General features: G+C 53.6%; 6 protein-coding genes across 6 annotated transcripts; 4 read left to right on the top strand and 2 right to left on the bottom strand.

The window, feature by feature from the left end:
• Nucleotides 1-303: 303 nt before the first annotated feature.
• On the top strand, nucleotides 304-2,496 carry RHO25_002499 (uncharacterized protein; the record flags this gene model as incomplete). The annotated part of the gene is made up of 1 exon (XM_023598074.2): nucleotides 304-2,496. One exon carries the CDS (start codon nucleotides 304-306, stop codon nucleotides 2,494-2,496), a length of 2,193 nt encoding a protein of 730 aa, XP_023455979.1.
• A 227-nt stretch (nucleotides 2,497-2,723) lies between these two features.
• RHO25_002498 (uncharacterized protein) lies at nucleotides 2,724-5,353 on the bottom strand (the record flags this gene model as incomplete). The annotated part of the gene is made up of 2 exons (XM_065602263.1): nucleotides 2,724-2,848; nucleotides 2,926-5,353. 2 exons carry the CDS (start codon nucleotides 5,351-5,353, stop codon nucleotides 2,724-2,726), a joined length of 2,553 nt encoding a protein of 850 aa, XP_065458335.1.
• A 412-nt stretch (nucleotides 5,354-5,765) lies between these two features.
• RHO25_002497 (uncharacterized protein) lies at nucleotides 5,766-6,722 on the bottom strand (the record flags this gene model as incomplete). Its single annotated transcript, XM_023598072.2, has 1 exon — nucleotides 5,766-6,722. The coding sequence occupies one exon, from the start codon at nucleotides 6,720-6,722 to the stop codon at nucleotides 5,766-5,768; it is 957 nt and encodes a 318-aa protein (XP_023455192.2).
• Nucleotides 6,723-7,662: 940 nt separating this feature from the next.
• RHO25_002496 (uncharacterized protein) lies at nucleotides 7,663-8,754 on the top strand (the record flags this gene model as incomplete). Its single annotated transcript, XM_023598071.2, has 2 exons — nucleotides 7,663-7,846; nucleotides 8,267-8,754. 2 exons carry the CDS (start codon nucleotides 7,663-7,665, stop codon nucleotides 8,752-8,754), a joined length of 672 nt encoding a protein of 223 aa, XP_023456012.1.
• A 2,393-nt stretch (nucleotides 8,755-11,147) lies between these two features.
• RHO25_002495 (uncharacterized protein) lies at nucleotides 11,148-14,644 on the top strand (the record flags this gene model as incomplete). Its single annotated transcript, XM_023598070.2, has 4 exons — nucleotides 11,148-12,392; nucleotides 12,441-12,879; nucleotides 12,929-14,295; nucleotides 14,372-14,644. The coding sequence occupies 4 exons, from the start codon at nucleotides 11,148-11,150 to the stop codon at nucleotides 14,642-14,644; spliced, it is 3,324 nt and encodes a 1,107-aa protein (XP_023455195.1).
• A 6,066-nt stretch (nucleotides 14,645-20,710) lies between these two features.
• On the top strand, nucleotides 20,711-21,551 carry RHO25_002494 (uncharacterized protein; the record flags this gene model as incomplete). Its single annotated transcript, XM_023598069.2, has 3 exons — nucleotides 20,711-20,814; nucleotides 20,871-21,271; nucleotides 21,325-21,551. The coding sequence occupies 3 exons, from the start codon at nucleotides 20,711-20,713 to the stop codon at nucleotides 21,549-21,551; spliced, it is 732 nt and encodes a 243-aa protein (XP_023456013.1).
• Nucleotides 21,552-22,544: the final 993 nt, after the last annotated feature.

The raw sequence follows: 22,544 nt of genomic DNA, 5'->3' as shown, positions 1-22,544 counted from the left end.
TTTTCCTGTCGTTGCCGTCTGCGAACAAGGTGGAGGCACATTTGGCAGGTCGCACTGAAGGACTTCATCTGTGTCTCCTCAAATCCTTTCGTCGAATCCACGCTAGCTCTCACATGATTGACAGTTCATGCGCGACAGCACCGTGCCGTGAACGCGAGCTAGCTTCCGCTTCTGGGCAGCCAATGAATCTCACTTTCTCGACACCCCCATCTGATAATTCGGCAATCTAGCCGAGCACATCTCACTTTCTTCTCACCAAAACTCTACCACAACCACAACCATAAAAATTGTCAGACAAGACAAATGTCCCGCTTCAAGAACCTGGATGGCTCAATAGAAGCACAGACTAAAAGACCGAAAAAGCGAAAGCGCGAAGAAGCACACGACCCGTACAAAGCCAAGAAGCAAAAACTTCTCCAAGGCCGAACAGCACTTCCCATCTGGCCCCGAGCAGAAGAAATCCGCGAATCATTATCAGGCGAGAAAGATATTCTGATCTTGACTGGAGAGACCGGAAGCGGAAAATCTACTCAAGTACCGCAATTCTTGCTCGAGGCGAAATGGTGTACTGGAAAAATCGCCGTGACGCAACCGCGTCGAGTGGCGGCTATTACTCTGGCTAGACGTGTTGCGGAGGAGATGGGTTCGCCGTTGGGGTCTGCGAGTCCGGCGAGTAAGGTTGGGTATAGTGTGAGGTTTGATGATAATACTAGTCCTGGGACGAGGATTAAGTATCTCACGGAAGGAATGCTGTTGCAGGAATTGTTGCGGGAGCCGAAGTTGGGGCAGTATAGTTGTGTGGTTGTTGATGAGGTGCATGAGAGGTCGGTGGACGTGGATCTGATTTTGGGATTTCTGAAACAGTTGGTGAGGGAGAGGAGGGAGAAGGGGAAGATTTTGAAGGTGGTGGTTATGAGTGCTACGGCTGATGTGGAGAGTTTGGGCGAGTTTTTCGCGAGGGGAGACGATGAAGTCTGCGGGAAAGATGAAAGTGACCAGGAAAAAGACGCTGAAACCAGGGGAGGAGAAGGTGCAGAGGACTCATTCGAAGGGTTTGAAGATGCCGAGCCTCAACAGGAGAACAATGTCTTACCTGATCGAATCGCGCGATGTCATGTGGAAGGACGACAGTACCCCGTAAAACTGCATTACGCGAGCGGACCGACTGAGGACGTTATAGACGCAGCACTCCAACAAATATTCCAAATACACTGCAAGGAGCCCATGCCTGGAGACATTCTGGTCTTCCTAACAGGACAAGAAGCGATTACTGGCCTGCAGAGACTAGTCGAGGAGTTTGCATCGAGTCTGACAACCGACTTTCCGAAGATGCTCGTGCTTCCGCTCTACGCAGCCTTGCCTCAGCACGCACAGCAACGAATATTCGAACGAGCGCCACCGAATACAAGGAAGGTCATTCTTTCGACCAATATCGCCGAGACTTCTGTCACAGTACCTGGCGTGCGATTTGTGATAGACACAGGCAAGGCGAAAATCAAACAATTCCGGCCACGTCTCGGTATTGAATCCTTGCTGATCAAGCCCATCTCGCGATCATCAGCAGACCAGCGAAAAGGTCGTGCTGGCAGAGAAGCGCCTGGACAGTGCTTCAGACTGTTCACAGAAGCGGAGTACAAGTCGCTAGAACAACAAACCAAGCCAGAAATCCTACACTGCGATCTCACAGGCGCCGTCCTCAAAATGAAAGCCAGAGGAATCGAGGATGTCTTCGGCTTCCCGTTCCTCACACCACCATCCCAAGAAGCCATGGGCCGCTCGCTCATGCAACTCCACCAACTCGGCTGCATCAACGACGCCGGCAAAATCACAGAAATCGGACGTAAAGTCGCTCGCCTACCACTCCCACCACCTCTCGGCCGCGTAATCCTCGAATCCGCCAAACCAGAACGAGACTGCCTGCTCGAAGTCATCGACGTCGTCGCCGGTCTCGATGTAGAAAGTATCTGGCTCCCAGCCGAAACAGAAGAAGCCCGTGAAAAAGCCATGGAAGCCCGCTCTCAACTCTTCTCTCGTCGAGGAGACCATATTACACTCTTAAACGCCATTCGTACCTACGCAGACGAGAACTCGGATCGGAAACGCTGGGCGACAGACCATATGATTTCTCACCGTGCTATGCAAAATGTCATGGAGGTGCGGAAGCAACTTCGTGTTCTCACAAAATCTCTGCTGGAAAAACCTACTATCCGGCAAACCGTCTCCGAAGAATGTCAGGACGCTGTACTGAAGTGTTTCTTGAGAGGTTTCAGCGGGAATGTGGCGAGGTTGTGTCCGGATAAGTCGTATAAGACTTTTGGAGGGAAGCAGCAGCAAGTTGCGATTCATCCTTCTTCAGTTTTGTATGGGGTGAAGAGAGAGGCGATTATGTTTAACGATTTTACGTTTACGACGAAGCCTTGGGCGAGAAAGGTTTCGGCGGTGGAGTTGAGGTGGTTGGAAGAGGTGGAGTATCTGATGGGTGGCGATGGGAGCTAGAAGTAGATTGGATGGGAAGAAAGCAGATATCATAATTCATACTAAGCATATTTTCCGTCTGCGTGGCAACTAAGTACTGTTGCTATAAAGATGCTGTGACCAATGCCTAATCACTTCCTGGAATTCCCAATGCATGTCGCAACTCTATTTGCTATGCAATCGAACGATACAGATTTCACCGTCCTTACTAGCCCATATGTTTCTTCTTTGCCAGTCCCCCACTTGCTTCAAATCTCCTGCGTACACTGCGTGCAAATGTTCGAATTCGTATCACAAGTCAGGACCAAACCAGGATACACTGACCTCGTCCGGTACGAGAACATGAATGCCGTGGCATCACCACTCGCGTCCTCTGCGTCAAATGATTAGCACAAGAAACACCACCTGTGTTATGCATCTCAGATAGATGTGTTTTGGGGGAAAACTTACCACCTTGCATACCCACAGTAGAAAAGCTCCCGTCATCATTATGCGCAGAATCCGCATCAAAGTAACTGTAAACAAACACTCCCGGGTTGGAGAAGGCATAGCTGATCGTATAATGGAATATCAGACTCGTATCCTGTGGTCGTGAGAGATAGAACTCAAACGTCACACCCGTGGTGTCGTTTTGGTAGAAGATTCCCTGAGTGATCGTCTCGTTGCCGAACATGGCAGTGTCATCCCAGAAAGGTACGACGGCATAAGCTGGGACGTTGGCTGCTGGGAGTTGGAGGTTTTGGAATTGGGTCGTTCCTTCGCCGAAGGTCACGATGCCGTTTGTGGAGGCGAAGGCGGTGGTGAAGCTTGAGCCGTAGACCTGGAGGCCTTGGGGGACGTCGATGTTGCAGTAGGAATCATCGATTGGCCAGCCGTTGGGGGAGCCGAAGTCACAGGGTGTTGGGGTGGGAAGGACGAGCCAGGAGGAGGCACGGGGAGCTGTGGCAGAGGCGTAGAATTGAGGGTTGGGCACGGCGGTTGCAGCACAGCTGGAAGCTTGGGAGGGTGATTCTTCGTCAAAGGAGGCGGCGCTGTAACTTCCTGCTTCTTCTTCTGAAGCTGGAGTAGTGTATGCTGGTGGTGCTGTTGCGGCACTTGAGGCGGACGATGCTGCGCTTGAGTAGCTGGAGCCGACGCTTGATACGTCGCTGCTGGCTGACGAGACCACAGAAGATGCCGCACTTGAGTAGCTTGAGACTGCACTCGAGTAGCTCGAAGCGACACTGGATATAGCGCTGCTGACGGATGAGATCACAGAAGAGATGCTCGACGTAGCACTGCTCGTAGAAGAGAGCGAAGAAGACGGCCCGCCAGTAGGAGTTGGATACTGTGGAGGCTGAGCAGCAGAAGATGCACTCGAAAGCGAAGAAGAGATGCTCGACGCAGCGCTGCTTTCAGAGGAAAGCACAGAGGCGCTCGAAGAAGCACTAGAGAGTACCGATGAAATGCTCGAAAGTGCAGACGAAGCACTCGACGACTCGCTCGAAGCATAGCTACTAGCGAGAGAGGAGTAAATAGGTGGCAAGCTTGAAGCTGTCTCACTCGCGCCTGGAGACGAAGTTTCGAAGGTAGGAGTATACACCGGAGGCTCTGATTCAACTGTTGGGTACTGAGACGGCACGATTGGAGTGCCAACAGGTCCGCTGTAAGTTTCTTGCGTGCTGGTTGCTTCGCTGCTGGTAATCTCAGTAACGCTCGAACTGGTGGCAGTAACGCTCTCGCTGCCAGAAGTTGTGAACTCAAGCGAGGGTGCAGGCTGTGAGTAGCCTGGTGGTGGAAGCTCAGCAGTAGAAGATTCATATGTCGGAGGCACTGCAGCGCTCGAGGAGTCGTAGGTTGGTGGCAACGCAGCACTCGACGACCCATAAACAGGTGGCTGTGCAGCACTTGAGCTGCTAGCTACTGGATCACAGGTTCCGTAGCCTGGCTGACATCCAGCACCACAGTAGGCTGGTCCGGAGCCACAGAAGCCGTACTGGCTGCAACAGCTTCCATCTGGTGCGCCGAAGCAGTTGCTGCCTGCTGTTCCAGCACCACAAGCTCCGCTGGGGTCGACGTTGCCCGATGGCGTAGCTGCCGCACTGCTAGAACCGACTGTCGTGTTTGGGTAGGTAGGCAGTGTAGGAAAGCTACCGGAAGCACTGCTAGTAGTAGATGTCGAGATTGGCAGGATGGAGAGGCTAGTTTCATTTCCAGCAGCAGTCGAAGTCGACGATGGTACTGCAGCGCTGGTCGAAGATTGCACAGCATTAGCTGTGGGCTGCAGATTGAAGTTCACCGCTGTCCAGGATGGGTCAACCGCGCCATTGAGACGAACGACGATTCGCGTCCTGCTTCCTTCCTGTGTCTGGTAGAATTCCGCAGCGCCGCTCTCAAAGGCAGTGTTGTTCCAGCCCAGCCTTAGACTGCCTGAGTAGAACGTCGTGCGAATAGTCTTCAGAGTCGTAGAAGCCGCGAATGGCACGCTCAGATCGGTCGTTTCGGCTGTGACCTGTCCTTGGCCTCCAGATGAGACGAGAAGTTGTCCGTTATTGATGACATATTGAACTGCCTCACTGGCTTCGGATGTGAGGTATCCGTTAATGTCTAAAAAAGACCGGGCGGGCTGAGCTTGTCGTCTGTTCTTCCTTGCGTAGCTCGCAGGTTGAATCTCTACCAAGAAGGGGGTGCCTTGGTTGATTGTGTCGTCGGTAAATGGTGTGGGAACAACTGTAACTGTCGATTGTACAGTCGTTGAGATCCGCGTCCCGCTTGAAGTGCCAGTGTATGTGTATACTGTCGTGTATGTTGCTCTGCATGAGCTTGGGTATACTGTGATGGTGCTGACTTGCGCCAGCGCAAGGGCTGGCAGTGCGAGGAGAGCGCCAGTGAGACGCATCTTGTCCTCTGCGTCTTCGTCGTAAAGTGGGCGGGCTCGTTCGATACCAAAAGAGAGACTGTAGTTAGGATGCCTGCGTTGTACTGAGCAACGATCTCGCACGAGGACGAAAGGTGAAGTCTCTTGACGCGCCAAGCGGAATGGAATGAAAACAACTTACGCCTCCACGCGTCTATGCAATCTCGCCAACCTTCCGTGGAATGAATAGCAGTCACGAGAGGACTGCTGTTTCATCTGTTGACCACTTGAAGATGGGATATGATTCCAGTCTGAGCAATTGTTAATCTCGAATCATGTACTGTTGTTCCATTGTTGTATTATCATGATCCATGATAGTCGTTACTGCCACATCGCGATCATGCAAGGAGTTACGGTCATTGCTCACCACGTCTCGTCCGCTCGGCACGCGCTCTCACTCCTCTGCTGTAGGATCATCATACAGCGGCGACCGACCTACCTCTTCACTCCACAATTCCCAAGCCCTCTCCGCAGTTCCTCGAATCTGCGCCCAGCTATCCCGTACCTCCCTATCACTTAGATACTTAATATCCTCTTGCTTCGCGCCTTGCGTATGCTCTTTCTTTCCGAACTCATTCGCAATACCCCTCAAATTGAAACTCATCTGCAACGACAGACTCGTCGTCTGAATCTGCGCATTCTTACACGTGTAAATAGCCCGATAAACAGCCTCTTCAATCGTACTGCCCACATTTGTAAAACCGTGTCCGCGCATAAGCACCACGGGACAAGAAGGAAACGCAACTGGTGTAGATTCCGAACCTGTCACGTAGCTCTTAATCATTCCGCCGACTTTCGAGATCGGACCTGTCGGATTAAAACCTCCTGCGAGGCCTGCGCCCAAATGTTCGTTAGTGATGAGCATCGAGTGGTATTCATCGGAAGGTTTATAATGGTTCGCAATGTCGAAGACTGGAACTTGAGGACCCATCACGCCGCCCATGTGGTAGACGGCTTTGAGCGGTATGCTTCCCAGACTGAATGGTAGCACGGCCTCATTGTGTGCGTGGACGACACTGTTCACGTCTTTGTAGGCTTTGTAGGTTTCGGAGTGGATGTAGCGTTCTAGGAAACCTTTGGGCACGTCGTCCCCCTTTTTGACAGGTGATGCGTCTGAGACATAGTATTCTTGGATGTCGTCGCGGGATACGAGGGCTGGAGCTAGGGAGCGGGAAAGGAAGAACGTTTGTGGATTTTGCGGATTGCGGGCGGAGATGTGGCCGTAGGCGTCAACGACATTGTGGTGGGCGAGGATGCGGTTGGCGGTGACGAGGGTGTTGAAGAAGTCCTTTGATGGCGGCGTTGAGGCCTTGAGCAGTGCTGCACGCGTGTCTGTCGTGTCTGTGGACATGGCGACGTGGATGACGAGCGGCAGCGAGAGCGCGAGGAGCTTGGACAGCATGCTCCGATGTCGGGCGAGACTCGCTTTCGTGACGTCGAGCGGTGCTTGCTGTTTACGAGGAGCTCTAACTTAGATCACGTCCAGGACCAGGTACGGAGGCAGGTCCTTGTCGTCTGCGTTCTGCTGGTTCGAAAGCCTGGTTCAGAAGATGTGAGATCAGGTCGAGGCGTGAGCAAGACTTGGACGAGCCAGTTCGTTCTCCATTGCCTCCATGATGTCAACAGCTTGCTCGCTGTGCAACGCAATGATGCCGGCTACACTGCACCGCGCGAAGTGTGAGTGCCTCGTAGCTCTCACGGAAAACGCTGCAAATGGGAGTTGCTCACTGCTCGGCGGGGCACTACTGCTACCTACGTCCAGGTGACGAGCAGTGATCGCTGTGCAGTGGCTGTTTTGAGAGCTTCAAGCTCTCCAGAGCTCCTCACGAGCGAGGTAATTGCTGTCCAGGCCACCACTATCTTACCATTCCTCTTCCCACCACCCAACCTTCCCGCCTAAAACAGCCTCTGCTTGTCAAAGACTCACCCGAAGCCCGTTTCACGTCATCTTCCATCACATACGAATCCTGCTCGTTGTGATCCCTACTTGTCCCGACGCAAGCAGAGTTCGATTTCTAAGCTGATCAAGACCGGTCAAACCGCCAGCGGAACTCTGGTCTCCTCGTCTCTGACACTCTTATAAGTGCTCGCGAAGTTGCCCCAAAGCGACAAGTCAACAAAACAAAGCCGTATAAGCCTATACCAATTGACTTCCTCAAATCTCGAGTCAGGAAGTCCGACGATAATACCCTAAAACTCAACAAACAAGACAGAAAGTCAGAACAAATCTCAAACATCCAGAAACCCACGACCCGCCTTACGGAACCGCACACCGACTCACCGAAACCATCATGCCTACCACGACAGAAATCCTCGTCTGCCCTCTGAAGCCCGGCTCAGATATCGGCTCCGAGAGCAATGAAGCAGCTCAAATCCTCAAGGAAGTCGGCGCCACATTGAAGAAAACAGACGGTGTGCAGCAAATCCAGTTTGGAATGCAGGTCGAGAAGCCGGATGTGTTTCAGTTGCTTGTTCGTAAGTTGTGATCCTCTTTCCTTGCGACTCTTGCTCTTGTCTGTGTGGGGGGCTTTGCGTTTGAGAACTTTGCCTATCGTGTTGTGGAGAATGGTTGTTGCCATGGCCGGTGTTATGAGCGCTCGAGGGTCATTTAGGTTGCCGTATATGAGGAGACTTTCGACCTAGAGGAAGTTGCTTTTTGGGTTTATTCGGCTCTTGGAAGACCTTTACCGGCGGATATGTGGAACAAGAGTGTGCGATTCAGTGTCGCAGGCTTTTTTCTTCACATGAGAAATTGGCTTCGTTGGACCTGCAGCAAGATACGCAGACTTCCGGGCACCACATGTCTATTGGCTTTTCGTGTCTGGCTTCGAATGCGGTCCTATGGTTTCTCATTTTTCTGCTGTGAATGTTGATGGCTGACTCGCATGATTGCAGACTGGGATAGTGTCGACCATCATAAAGCTTTCATGGCCACGGAAGAGTACAAGCCTTTCTTGAATCGCTTCTTGGGCATTGTCGGCGGGGATCTCTCACTCATCCACGCGAACCTCGAGCCATCGGGTGAACTCAACAAAGCCATTTCAGCTCCTGTCACAGAAGTCGCCACGTTTTACTTCGGCAGCGATGGAGCTCCAGAGGGATATTTGGAAGGTGTGGAGAAGTTCAAGAAAATCATGGAAAAGGAAAAGAGTGATGGGTATATCGCAGGTGCTATTGGATTGACGGTAGAGGATAATGTAAAGAGTCCGACCAAGGAGGATGTGGAAGGCAAAGCAGCGGTCTTGATCATTGGTTGGGAGAGTGTGGAGAAACATATGCAGTTTCGGGAGACGGCGACGTTCAAGGATAATATCCATTATTTGAGAAATGGGGCCAAGGATGTTGAGATGCACCACGTAGCCTTCCTGAACTTTGTGGAGTAAGTTGGGCGAGGGGGAACCGAGTAGAAGAGGAGTTTGTAGAGTGTGGTAGCTGCTGGTAGATGCAGAGCTCATGGAACATGGCCCAAAGTGGTCGGTAGTCGCCTCTCAGATGATTCTTTGCAACGCAGCCTTCCCGAACAAAATCAACGGGTAGCAAGAAACTTACTCTGCGTGGGGAGGAAGTGATAGATTCTGGCGATTGCTTCGTAATACTTGTCGTGCTCGCTTGCGTCCTTGCCCCGTAGATTGGAGCCGTGTTGTGCTGAACCGCTACTTAGCGCGAGAGCGATAATGATTTGGAAAAATTATGGTACGGACATGGGTCCGCTGGTCGTTGTAGCATAACCAGCTGCATTGGCGGATTTCTCACGTACGGGCAGTCCAGTCCAGCCCACGATCACTCGATACAAAGCATGTCCACGAATATGAGTCCGAGGTGCCGGTTTCGTCGCGGTTATCCCCACGCTATCGCGGCAATCTGCGGTGCCTGAATATGGAAAGAGCTCGCATGGCTGTTCTCTTCAGGATTCAGATCTTCGCTTGTCTGGTGGAGCATTTTGTCCCTTGCAGCGTCCAGCGAACGGCCCAGGCTACTTTTACAAATTCACGAGCCTCACGAAAATGCGTCTCGTCTGTTGTGCGGCTCCATGGCCTGGTGCAATAAGATGCTGACCGTCCAATAGGCACATCGAGATTGATGTGTGAAACAAATTTCTTGATTTCTAGAGCCAGGAGTGGGATGGGAGATGCCAGCGAGGCCTGATCACGGTTGCTGCTACCATCCACGACGGACTGGAGTTCAACCGATCCTGGAGGCGACCTTTTTGTCCCAATCCTTCGGCAGGCAGCGCGCATCGAGCGCTTGCGGCTGTTTTATGGTATCAGCCCAAATTTTGACGCGAGTCATTATGGAAATAGGATGTCGCTCGTTTGAGGCACGCGTGGGCTATGGATAGTACAAAGTGGCTTTTGAGGCTTGGCATTCCGTGTAACCTTCTCGTAGATCATGGTCCACGGCCTACCAGGATGCTGGGAGCGGCTAGTGTGGCCGTGGGATACTGCATCAAATGGCCCGAGTTGGGCAGCTGTTTCGACGGTTTTGTGCATTTGTGCAGTCGGGACATATGGGCCGTTGACGGAGCGCATCCAATGCAGACGACCGGGGTGTGGTTCAAGCCCAAGGCGTCGTTTAACGCCAGTCGGTGAGTGTGAATGGTGGTTGAACGTCGTCATGGACTCCGCGATGTCTATAGGGGAGATGCCCAAAGCAGTGGGTGATGGACACGATTCAGGCAATCTCCGGGAGCCGCGTTGAGAGACGTGGTCGCGGGAGGCAGATATGGAGGAACGCGTCCCGTCGTCCTGTCCACGCGTGGTGTGCCGAGTTGAGTCGAGAAGCTCATCGCTGCGGGCAAGCAAGCAGGCGGCGGAGCGGTGTTCGATGTTCGATTACGCTTCGAGGTTTTAGGTTAGGCTGCTGTCGGCGTGCTGTGTCCGCATGCCTCCCTGGTCCCGGGCGGGGCGACCACGATGTTCCCTCGCGTTTCAGTCGCAGAGAGCAACCCATGTCCCCGCCGACTTTTTGTGCGGTCGGCGGGTGCTGCGCTGCGTTATAGGGCGGCGCATTGCTGACGGTGCGCCTCTGACGGCATGTGCCAGATACGGACGCACTGGTCTCATCTCGCCTGCCCCGAGCAGAAGTGCTGCAGCGGAACTTCTCCACCACCGCCCATATCATTCTTGTCGCGGCAAAGAAATTGCGCGTGACGAGCGACGCAGACAGACGTCGTCACACCCTCCGCGACACGCGGTCCGCACGAGCTCGCGCAGACGCGGGAGGAGCATTTTTGTGCCCTCCGAGGGGAGTACCGAGGCTGCGGCAAGCTAGTGCTGCTCTAGCTTGTTGGCTCCGACAACTCCACTGGCTGGCTGGCGAGATCCTCTCTCGTCGTCGGGCCCAGCACTGGATACCGCCCGCGAGCAACCAGCACCTTCTCACGACCGCGCCGTGGAACCCTCCGCCGACACCCACGCTCACCACCGCGTCTGTGTTTGCAGGCTCTCAACACGCCAAACGCCCCCTCGTGCATGGTGAGGGCTGCCTGCGCCCAGCGCCGTGTCGCTTGCCGACATCAACTCACCAAAGCGGAGCGCAGCCCGTGTCGCTTCTGCACATCCGGACGCCTGGGTTACACCACCACACCAGCATCTCCAAAAACTGCTGCCGACCGCCCTCCGACATCAACGCGCCCTCGTTCATGCTGGCGCTGCACGCGGTGAACCTCCACCGGCGGCAATCTGGCCGCAAGAGCGCCGCAGATAGGACGGCCGGCGGGTAGAGTCCAGCACTTTTGCTGTGAATCGCGTCCGCCGCTCCGCCCAACTCCGCCAGTATGAATGGCTACGGCAGCTTCAATCCTGCCTTCGATGGCAGCAACATGGATCAGCACGACGATGGCTTGCAGATAATGGGTCAAGATGGCATTGGAGGCATGGGAGGCCAGTCGCTGGACGACATTGTGAATCAAAACGCGAAGATGATCCGCCGCCAGAGCATGCCCGTGGGCCAGAATTACGGCACCAGCCCGCACCACCTGAATCCAGACATGAGGCGAATATCGATGATGGACTACGGATCCGGCTCGCCTGCGGGCTCCATGAACAGCTTTCAGTACGATCACAGCTCGGCCATGGACCAGAATGGATTTGCGTCGGGAGGTGTCACACCTGTTGCTGTTGGCCAGCAACCGCGAAGGACTCCTAGTGGCCGCCGGCCTTCAAATGGAGATTTGTCGCTGGATACTACCGGTTTCCAGAACAATCAACAGAATTATACCTCGATGATCACACCAGGCTCAGCCATGGCCACGTCTCCCGCCCACCCCTCTACGGCTATGGACATGGGAGGCATGCAGACGAGCCCGTATATCGATACCAGTATGGGTATGAATATGGAAGACTATGGCGTTGATACAAGTGGGCTCAGCTCAGCCATGAGTCAGGATCCTATGCAGTTGAATCTGTACAATCAACCGTCGTTCAGCACTTCCGCATTCAGCTCACCTATGCACCACACGCAACAACCGCAACACGGCGGCGTCACTCCGCAATCAGGCCGAATGTCTTCTCATGATCCAGGAGGAGGGAGTGGCCAGCATTCACAATACGGTCCTCAAAACAGCAGTCAACCCTCCACGGTGCGCCAGATGCCCCGAACCCAAAGCCTGCAGGTGCCCGGCCATCTGGCTAGCCCTTCTCATGGTGCCTCGCCGCATAGCGCAACACCCATCAGTGGGCCCGCTTCCTCCCATGCTTCACGTCCCCCTATACACAGTCAAAACTCTCATGCATCCCCGCACTCGAGTGGCCATCACGCCGGGGAAGGCTTTCCTGGTCAACCTCAGCATCCGGTCCCGGGTTCGCATGATGACCGCGGCATGAATCGGCATAGAGCACAGTACGATGGTATCAATGGACCAGTACCGGTCAAGGCTCAAAATATTAATCCTAATAACCCAAATTTTCCTTGGGACATGCCTGAAGGGGGTTGGCCATCGACCATGACTGGCAAGCCTCATACGCAGTCAGTGTACAAGAACGCTTATTCTTCGACCGGATTTGATATGCTCGGCGTTCTCGTGAGTGAAACCAATTATTCCGTACTTGCAGGCAGCTAATCAATGCAGATGCGAGTCGCTACAAGGCCTAATCCCGAAATCAACATTGGATCTGTCGATTTGTCTTGCGCGTTCGTGGTGTGCGATGCCGAAAAGGACGATTTTCCAATCGTATACTGCTCGGAGAACTTTGAGAGGCTGACAGGTTACACGAAGCACATGATTCTTGGCCGCAACTGCCGGTTCCTGCAATCACCCGACGGGAATGTTGCGCCTGGCATAAGGCGAAAATACGTCGACGATGACTCCGTACTCTACTTGAAGAATATGATCAACCTTCGGCGGGAAGCGCAAATATCGCTGATCAACTATCGACGAGGGGGGCAGCCTTTTATGAATCTGCTGACCATGATTCCTATCACGTGGGACACTGACCAGGTGAAATTCTTCGTCGGGTTCCAGGTTGATCTGGTGGAGCAGCCGAACGCCGTCACAAACAAAAATCCTGGTATGTAGGTCGCCGTGTCTCGATGGTGTATTACTGACATGCTGAATAGATGGCTCTTACTCTATCAACTACCAACGTGGCATGACGATGCCACGCTATGTGATGAATGCCCCCGATCCATCCATGAAGGCAGAAACTGGCCAGACTGTGCCACGCGACGATGTCTCGGCCATTTTGAGCACCATCGGTAGTGGCGAATCAGAATATGCGAAGCGAATGTGGGACAAAGTTCTGCTCGAGAACACAGACGATGTCGTACACGTACTCTCGCTCAAGGGCCTATTCCAGTGGATCTCACCCTCTGCACTGCGTGTTCTCGAATACGAAGCAAGTGAGATCATTGGCACTGCACTCAGTTCTGTGTGCCATCCCAGCGACATCGTTCCGGTCACTCGAGAATTAAAGGACACATCAACTGGCGCTTCCGTAAATGTGGTATTCCGTATTCGACGAAAGAACAGTGGCTACATGTGGTTCGAAGGCCATGGATCGTTGCATACGGAGCAAGGCAAGGGCCGCAAATCGATCATCATGGTGGGACGTGAGCGACCAGTGTACACGTTGAGCAAAACTGAGATCATCTCCGCCGGCGGCATTGGCGAGAACGAACTCTGGACGAAGATGTCGACATCTGGGATGTTCTTGTTCGTCTCCTCTAACGTGCGACAATTACTCGACCGCCAGCCCGATGAGCTTGTCGGCGTCAGCATACAAACGCTTATGCGTGCAGAATCAAAATCGCAGTTCGGCAGGATTCTCGAGCATGCTCGGACAGGCAAGAAGGCATCTGTCAAGCACGAGTTGATCAATCGCAGAGGTCAAGTTCTGTCAGCATATACGACACTGTACCCAGGGGACGCACTTGAGGGCCAAAAGCCCACCTTTATCGTTGCACAAACGAGGCTCATCAAGTTCTCCCGCGGACACCCCTCTGGTCGACCCCAATTATATCCGAAGAAGGACTCATCAGAGTCAGTTCTCTCTGGCGCTGGTGGGGGACAATCTGGAAACAGCGGCGCGACTCGAGAAGGAGACGCCACCCCTAATTCTGGTGCATCAAATATGTATCCAACCACGAACGACTCAGCTGTCACTTACGCTGGCGTCAATGGCCTGACGATTGGACGCCAAGATCAATCGTTGGCTTCGGACGATAATTTGTTTGACGAGCTGAAGACCACCAAATCGTCATCGTGGCAGTATGAGATCAGACAGCTCGAGAAGCGCAACCGCATGCTTGCCGAAGAAGTGCAATCGCTAATCGCAGCCAAGAAAAAGCGGAAGCGAAGAAAGGGCGCAGGTAACCAGCAGAAAGATTGTGCCAATTGCCACACGCGTGTCACACCCGAATGGAGGAGGGGACCGAGCGGACAGCGTGATCTTTGTAACAGCTGCGGTCTACGTTGGGCCAAACTGGTAAGTGTAATTTTGACAGTCACAACTGATGTTGTGGCACCGCGTACTGAGCAAGTGCTGACAGGTGCACGTTCAGAACGGTCGTGTATCACCTAGGACGTCGTCGCAACAAAGCGTTCATAGCGACAAAGCGAGCAGAGCATCCGCGTCTCCGCGGCACCCAAGCAACCTCAACCCCAATGTCAAAACCGAGCAGAGCCCCAACGCGGCCAATGGCGAGGGCGTGAGGGAGTCTCCTTCGGGAAAGACTGCCCAAAGACCAACGCAAGGACCTGATGGCCATGCAGCAACGATGGAAGGTGCAGTTGGTGTCCCAGGAAAGATTGACGAGGGCGTCGAGCCTGACTGAGAAGCATGGAGGGAAGGACCTACCGCACTGGATGCTGCTACCTTTCTGCCCGTGGAGGAACTTTATGCTCTTCTCTCCGCCGTGTTGGGACGACATGCTCTTTCACTCGACTCCTCTGCCATCGGACACCTGCGCGTTGCATACACCACTATCGCTTGACTCATTATCCATCCGCGATATCTGCATTTGCAACATTACCGAGATGCCTCGGGACAAGGAATGGAAGTGTCCTTTGCCAGGATGTACGCACCATGACGTTAGCGCAAGAGACCTCAGACGCCATGTGGAAGCCGATCATGGCTTCGTCAGGGCTCCCTCTTCCGAGTTCATGTGTTTCATTCCACGCTGCAACAAAAGTTTCAAGATCGAGAGAAGGCTCGAGCGTCATCTCAAAGCAGGACACGGCGCCTTCGGTGATCTACAATGCCCATACGATTGGTGCAAGTTCTCCTCCACGAGAGGCGACAATTTAAAGAGACACATATCAACACAGCATTCCGGGCCTCAAGGTAAAAAAAATTCCGGCGCGTATCCGTCAACGCGCAACAAAGATCGCTCTGTCAGCTGCAAATCGTGCTTGCAAGTCTCAGCGGGTCAACTCATTGGAGGGCGCACTGAACGCGATTCAATCCAAGTCACTTTCGTCGGCTCCAATCGATGCAGAAACGCAGTCGAGCCTTGACGAATGTGACGCTCCAGCTGCAGATGCTGAGACTTCATCACCTGGGTCTCCACCTGGATCTTCCATTAGGGATCCGATTGCGGACAATTCGCCACCTGAATCGTCAATCAAAGATCCGATGGACGTCGACGGCTCTGATAATGAAGAGATACATGCGCTGCCCAATCCTGACATGTCAACTACTGTTGGGCGCTTTAGCTGCATTTGTGGCTACACGGGTCCGAGTGGTCGCTTACTGCTATGCCGCGGCTGCTTGCGTTACCAACATCAGCAATGCTACTACCCACTGTGCCCAAGAGGACCGATACAGCAGAGGACAGAGCACTATTGCTTAGAATGCGCACCATGGAGAGGACCGGGATTCCGACGTGGGACACAGCATACGCTACCATCTCAAGGCCAGGTCCGATGCATTTGCGGCCTGTCAGATATCGATGGTATGATGATTACCTGCGCTGCATGTTGCAGATTCCAACATCAATCGTGCTGTCTACCCGAGCTTGGAGCTGAAGATTTGTTCCCACCCTCGGACTACTTTTGCGTCGATTGTATTGGACAACCGGATCTTGCGTTGCGCGCCGACAACCTTGACTTGCTAAGAAGGCACCAGCGAGCCTTGCATCAAGCCAGGCTAGCGCCAGGACATCGCCCCATGTTGGACTCCGTTCCCTCGTTGGCGTGACGCCTCAATGAACCCCGGGAGATATGGGAGCCTGTTCCTTCCTTTAATCGCGAGCGGCGAGATTCGCATACCCAGCTTGTGGAACCTCATATGCTGTCACTCGAGGGAATGGCGCGTCACGCCAATGTCGCGTTCGACGAACCGAATCAGCGTCAGAAACCGGCAGCAACGAGTCCGGACCAAGCCATGACTCGCGGGACTTCGGATTGGGATTGGAGTACCTCTCCAGACGATGGAAACCACGACGTCGACCCGATATCGGGAACAGAGCGCGGAGGTCATTCTGACGCCTCCTATTTATTGAATCTTGAGGGGCACGTTTGACTCTTACGAAATTGGCAGCTTTGGAGCTCACTCGTTGGAGCTTGAACGACGAAGAACATTATTGGAATCACTACTATCACTTTTGGATCGATGATATTGAGAACACTTGGCTTGGCTTGAGTGACATTTCCTTTCTGCTCTGGCAGATGGAAGGAAATTGGAAAAAGCCTTCTATCAGATGAACGAATTGGGCTTTACGATGGTGAATGAATGACTGGCATATTTTTTTCGGGAGAGGATGGGAGATACAGGATGGATGCATTAGAAGAAAGGATGATTTCTGAACAGGGGTGGTTGTTTTGTGGCATTGTGTTTTAACGTTTTTACTGTGCATGAGAGTGGAGGATGGATGGAAAGGAAGGGGAAGCAATGTGATGCTTTTATTGTGCGGCGAGAGGAATAGAGGGGGAGAAGGAAAGTTTTGTGTGTGTTTTGTGTGCATTTTGTCTTTCTTTTTATACAATTTTTTTTTTTTTTTTGATACCCAGTGCGATGCTGCTCTGCAAATTTTATGTGAAAGTTTTCCTCTGCCTCTGTGAGCATTTTCCTTCTTTGTGGGCATTTCTGCGTTTTGGGTGGGCTTTTGGATTCGGTAAGTCGGTGGACCGAATACCAAGCAGGCAAGCAACTTTGTGTTATTGGATTGGTGGTGGTGGTATGCTAGTGTACCGGCTTATTTGATGGTTTGATGCGTGTGGTCTTCAGAGTCAAGCGGCAGCTTCAGCTGCTTTTCAGCCTTCTTTTGGCGATAGGGTAGGGGAGACGCGGCTGTGATACTTTCATGGAGAGGGAAGCATTCTGGTTGCGCCTTTTCCAATGTTTGAGCGAGGACATGGGTAGTGGAGGACTAGTGGGGAGTGCGAGTGAGTAGTGGTATTGGTAGTATGGGACGTGGCACGATTTACTTTGAAGTATAATATCTTATATACATGGTTCATTGCGTTATTTGAAGGTCTTGCGCTCTATTTCCTGGTTCAGTATTCAGGGACTAGATTATGATCTTGGAGGTAAGCTGTTTAATGGCAGTGAAGTGTCCTCAGCTATTGCCGGGACATGTGAAGTCTAAGGAGCCTGATGTTAGAGGATCGTTCATTTGGGCTTGCGGCTCCGATTATCGTGCGGAGCGTCATGCTGAACGAAAGTACTCGTAATCGTGAAATCGTATATCTCGTCTGATGTCTCGGGCAGACATGGAACTAGTGGTAAGGCAGATGCGTCGAGCTCGCAGCCAGACTTTGACCACTGGCAACACCACGCGAGGTCGCATCAAGCTTCAAAATGGCGCGGGTAGCGAAGGGTATACTTTTGCGGAAGTGATAGAGTGTCGCGTATCGTTAGGCACTGCCGGCGTGGCACCTTTTCTTTCAACCCTGTGCCGGTTCATGATAGTTGCCGATTGCTAAGGGCGGGATTGCCAAGTGGGAAGAGTGAGCTTCGGAACCAGCAACAACAGGGCGAGAGGGGTCGTCGGCGATATCTTTCTGAGCCCTCGGACCTTATTATTCAGTGCGAAAAGGAGGGCTGAGTGCTGAGAAATATTTTCGAAGCGGTGCTGGTTCTGCGCAGTGAGTTATGGGCAACAAAGGTTTACGTTACAGTGTGATCGAGAAACTTTCGGACTCTCAGTGGCTCTCCACGATCATTTGGACCCATACTTTCCATTGGCTCGTCTGATAAGCCTGAACGGTGACCTCGAGTATTCGGCAGCGTCGAGTGGGATGTAAGTATGACGCTTAGGATCGAGTGTGCGAGCTCTGTCCGAGCGATCCAGTGTTATGAGAGGCATGAAACGTGGTCGGCAACGGGAGAACTAGGAATCGTTACAGCTGCTTCTATACGACGAATATCGAAGCTCGTGGATACATGCAAAACATGGTTGTTTCCAAGAAGCGCCAGGGAAGTCACGAGGCATTCGGCACTTCATCGTAACTTCCATGCATTAATCATGCTTTGGTCGATGAAACCTGGATGGTGAAAAGCTCTGTCTGGGACTCTTGGATAATATCGAGCACAAGTGTGCTTAGCGAGTGGACCAGACGCCACAATGTCGTGGTTCTGTGACCTAACCTGTGGGGTGTCACGTTCGAGCTGCTCGGCAGTGAGAAGTCTCGCGAGTCTTGCGCCCTCGTGGAGTCACTACCAAAGATCGGAACCTGTGACCGGGTCCACGGAGTCAGTACCAGGTCAGGTTTGTTCGGTCAGTGGGACTCAATTGGCACCCTGTCTATATTGTTGGGCTGCAACGAGCAGGTGAGTGTTGTCCCGGCTGAACACTGGGATCGCTGAGCTGGAGAAAGTGTAATGTGGCACACACAAATGGGTGGCAGTCCACATTGCCATTGCGTGCCACTCATATCTGAATATTGCTGCGAAAAGTTCTGGTCTATCCTTCCACGGGCGTGATGGCCACTTGCGTGTCTGTAGGTGGTTTGGCCGAAAGATCCCAAGCGGAGATCTGACTTGCCCCAGGATTCACGAGGCAAGGCAGGCATGTCTAGAAAGTCAAATTCAACCTCCAGTGCAGAGATTGGGCACTTTTGCTTATCTGGTTGGTGTGCCGTGAGCTGGCGCTGATTCGGCAAAGTTGCACGCGTGTTAAGGTTGGACGTCCTCTTCGCAGCTGGCGAGCACTCGCCATAGCCCCCGAAGTGCCTGCTGGCCGCGAGAGATTGACCGTGTGCAGTCATGGCATCAGCTTGCTCACGTTGCTAGGAGGTACCTTCGGCACAGGCTGAGAGATTGGAGTTGCCTCTCAACTCTCAAGACGGAGCGATGGCGTGCAGGCGCGATTGGGCTGGGCTGGTCCCTTTGGAGTGCATGATTGAGATGCGCAGGAGGGCAGGGATTTGAGATGGTCAGGCAGGTCGATGTAGGCGACGCTGGGCACAAAGGTGGTGAAGTGCGAGAGGGGCATATTCTAGCGTGCATGCAGAGTTGACCCGAGCCACGGCGGCGGGACAGGTACGTACCTTCCTCCAATCCTTCAGAGGGTCTTTCTTGTGTAATAAAGAGTAGCCGGGACAGTACACTGTACATGTGGAAGGTGTAGCTCGGCGGTGGAAGAGGAGCCCCGCGGTCAGCGAGAGCAGCAGAAGGCCGTTTGTGAGGTGCAAAACTGGCCATTCGGGTGAAGCGCAATCAAGCAGTGGCCTACGGTGGTGCTCGCCCCGAAGAACTCACGCTGCAGATGGTCATGCGCTGCACCTGCAAGCGTGCATGAACCTATGCGGCCGATATGCGCGAGAGAAAGAGTTTTGCTCTGGCGTTGGGCAGGAGTCGCAGGAGACATGCTCCTGATATCCCGGACCACGCCGGCTCGTGTGGCCGCACTCGCCGGCCAGCAGAGTCGTGATGGAAGGCTGTGTGCTCCATTCCAGCTCACGAGCGACAGGTCGGACTGCAGTGCGGCCATCCCTGCTGGTGGTCGACATGTCGAAAATGATGGCGTTGTTGTGTGGGTTGCGTGGTTGGCGAGGGCGCGGATTGGGCAGGAAGTGCAAAGTGCACGCAGCCGTCGAGGCATGCGGTGCCTGACAGCTTGCCGTTGCGGTTTAAGTTAGCGCTGCGGTTCGGCTGAGGAACGATCGGCCTCGAGGCGGAGAGCGAAGACAATGCGCGCGCCCCTCCATGCTGGCAACTGGCACATCCTGGTGCTGCTCCGCATCGGCTGGTGGTGAGCTACGGCTTGGGTAGCACCACACGTTCCGTTGCCTTCGTGCTCCCGCTGGTTGTCGCGCTGCCCGTCATGCTGCCGCTGCCTCGACTGTTCGCAGCAGCTTTGCGGCAAACTTCACGAGCAATACGCCGCGCGGATCTGCACGACGCCAGAAAACCGTTGCGCTGGGCCCGCTAACTAGACTAGCCCACCCGCCGCCATTCTCCTGACCATAATACCGCGACGACCCTCGACACACGTGCGCGAGGCCGTATATTGATCACCCTCCTGCTGCTCCCTCCTCCTGGTCAACCTCCACCCGCCCGGCGCTGCTGCTGAAAGAGAGACGTACGAAGAGGGAGACGGGTTGGCGCAGCAGAAAGAGCCCCGCGTCCAACCACGGCATCGCCTATTGGAGCCGAGTCTACATACGCCATCAGCGGTGCTGCATTCCCGTGCGTGCAGGACAGACAGCACAACTACTACTGTACCTCGCCGGACAAACAGCCTTGCGCCCGAGGGGAAATACAGCACTCGCACGCAGTCCGCGCGCGTTTGTGCTCTTGCGCAACCCACGACCAACGCCGACTACCAGGTTAAGCCAGTCGCACCTGCTGCTTCTCGACATTCTTTGCGCCTACCATTTCTCGACGACCCTTCCGCCATTCGGCCCGCCCGCCGGCACATGACGATACATTAATACTTGACGAGATCCACGACGACATGGCAGAGGACGCGAACAAGATCTCCATCACCATCTGTGGTGACGGAGGATGCGGCAAGAGTTCCATCACGCTGCGTCTTGTGCGCAGCGAATGGACGCATGAGTGCGTATACCACACATCCCAGTCGGTACACTCCAGACTAATGCCATGCGATGCAGGTACGATCCAACCATCGAAGACTCGTATTCCGTGACGAGGAGTATCGATGGCACCACTTTCTCGCTCGCATTGACCGATACCGCCGGTCAGGAAGAGTATCGGAGTCTATGGTCGTCTTCCAACTTGCATTCCGATGCATTCCTGCTGGTCTACGACATTACCCAGCAGAGCTCTCTGCGCTCCCTCGAGTGGTTCAACGAGTTGATTGAGCAAGAACGCGAGAGGCGACTCGAGCGTGGAAAGGTGCTACCAGTGTGCATCGTCGCTGGCAACAAGTGCGATCTGCAAGGCATTCGACAGGTTGGTGCAACAGAGGGCCTCAACTGGGCGAGAAGTCGAGGCTATGGCTTCATGGAGACAAGTGCCCGTGAAATGGTTAACATTGAAGAGACCTTTGCTCGTTCGTTTCACCTTTCCAGCAGCAATTGCAGCCGACTGCTAACGCTGACATAGTTCTCGTCCGTCGCGTGGTAGGAGCCCGCAAGCAACATTTGGAAGGTCTGACACCCAATCTGCCCTCGTACACATCGAGAACAAGACCGCTCGACCCATTGCCACCGTCGCCCAACGAGAAAGCACTGCCTGCGGAGCCTTATTACCCTCACCAACACTGGGAACCTGGTGAGGAGCTCGGCCGCAAGCGTTGGTGGCACAAGCTGCGCGCGCTCAAATGCTGGTGATCTCCTCATTTCGACATGAGGCAGGCGCACCTCTACTTTGTGCCCCAGTCTCGATCTGTATTCTTATCTACTCGGCCGCCGTGCTTTACGAACCCAGCCCGGCCGATACGACAACCTGGAAAATTTACTAATGCTCAAATTCGACATCATGCGGATTGACCGTAGTCACGCCACATCTGCGACGTACCATGAGCAAGCTTGCACTCACATTGCGGACTCGGTACCACCCCAATCGCATCCTGGCCCGCATTCGTCGCGCGATGAACTGCTTGTTCGCACCCACCTTCGATTTACTACAAGACCTCTACATATCAGCCACACGGCTACAGCCCAGTGTCAATGACGACTGGACTACGAATTCCATATCATCACCAGAGACGACCCAAAAACGGACCACAACCACAACGAGACTCTCGTCATCTAGAGGACATCTACATCTATTCACGAAAGAATTGCGATTCCGACATCTGCGTCGCATCTGTTCATGCATACCTAACGCACCGCATCTGCATAGTGGCAGGAGGATCTGTCTTTGCATCTAGCTGTATACCCCTTGTATCAATATAGTACAATATCATATCAATGCTACGACTTTACTTACAAGCCGCCTTCGTTCAGAAGAAGTTCGCCACCGCCTTGGTGGAAGACACCTCACGATGGATGCACGTCTGTTCCTGCGGCCAACCAGAGGACCGCCAGGCCCGTGCTTCGGAAATGTCACCTGAAGGTGAATTCGGACTGAAAATCGCGCCTGCGACTCAGGCCGACCCGTGTGAACCGAAATGCCTTCAAAAAGCGATATTGCTAGGGGCATTACTCGTTCCAAGACTGACCGCACGCACTGATGATTGGCTGACTTGCTGCACATCGATACATCTAGAACTTGCACTTCATCTCAAAGCGACTTGGACAACCAGACATCAATGAGCATTGCATCGAGGATGCGCAGACCGGATGTCGGCGGTTGTGGCGATAGCCAGCCGCTCACACAGA

This window comes from Cercospora beticola, chromosome 2 (genome assembly GCF_033473495.1).
Source record: "Cercospora beticola chromosome 2, complete sequence".
In the NCBI taxonomy this organism is placed as follows: Eukaryota; Fungi; Ascomycota; class Dothideomycetes; order Mycosphaerellales; family Mycosphaerellaceae; genus Cercospora; species Cercospora beticola.
The sequence above is the reverse complement of the archived record's forward strand: the minus strand, read 5'-3'. Positions and strand labels throughout refer to the sequence as shown.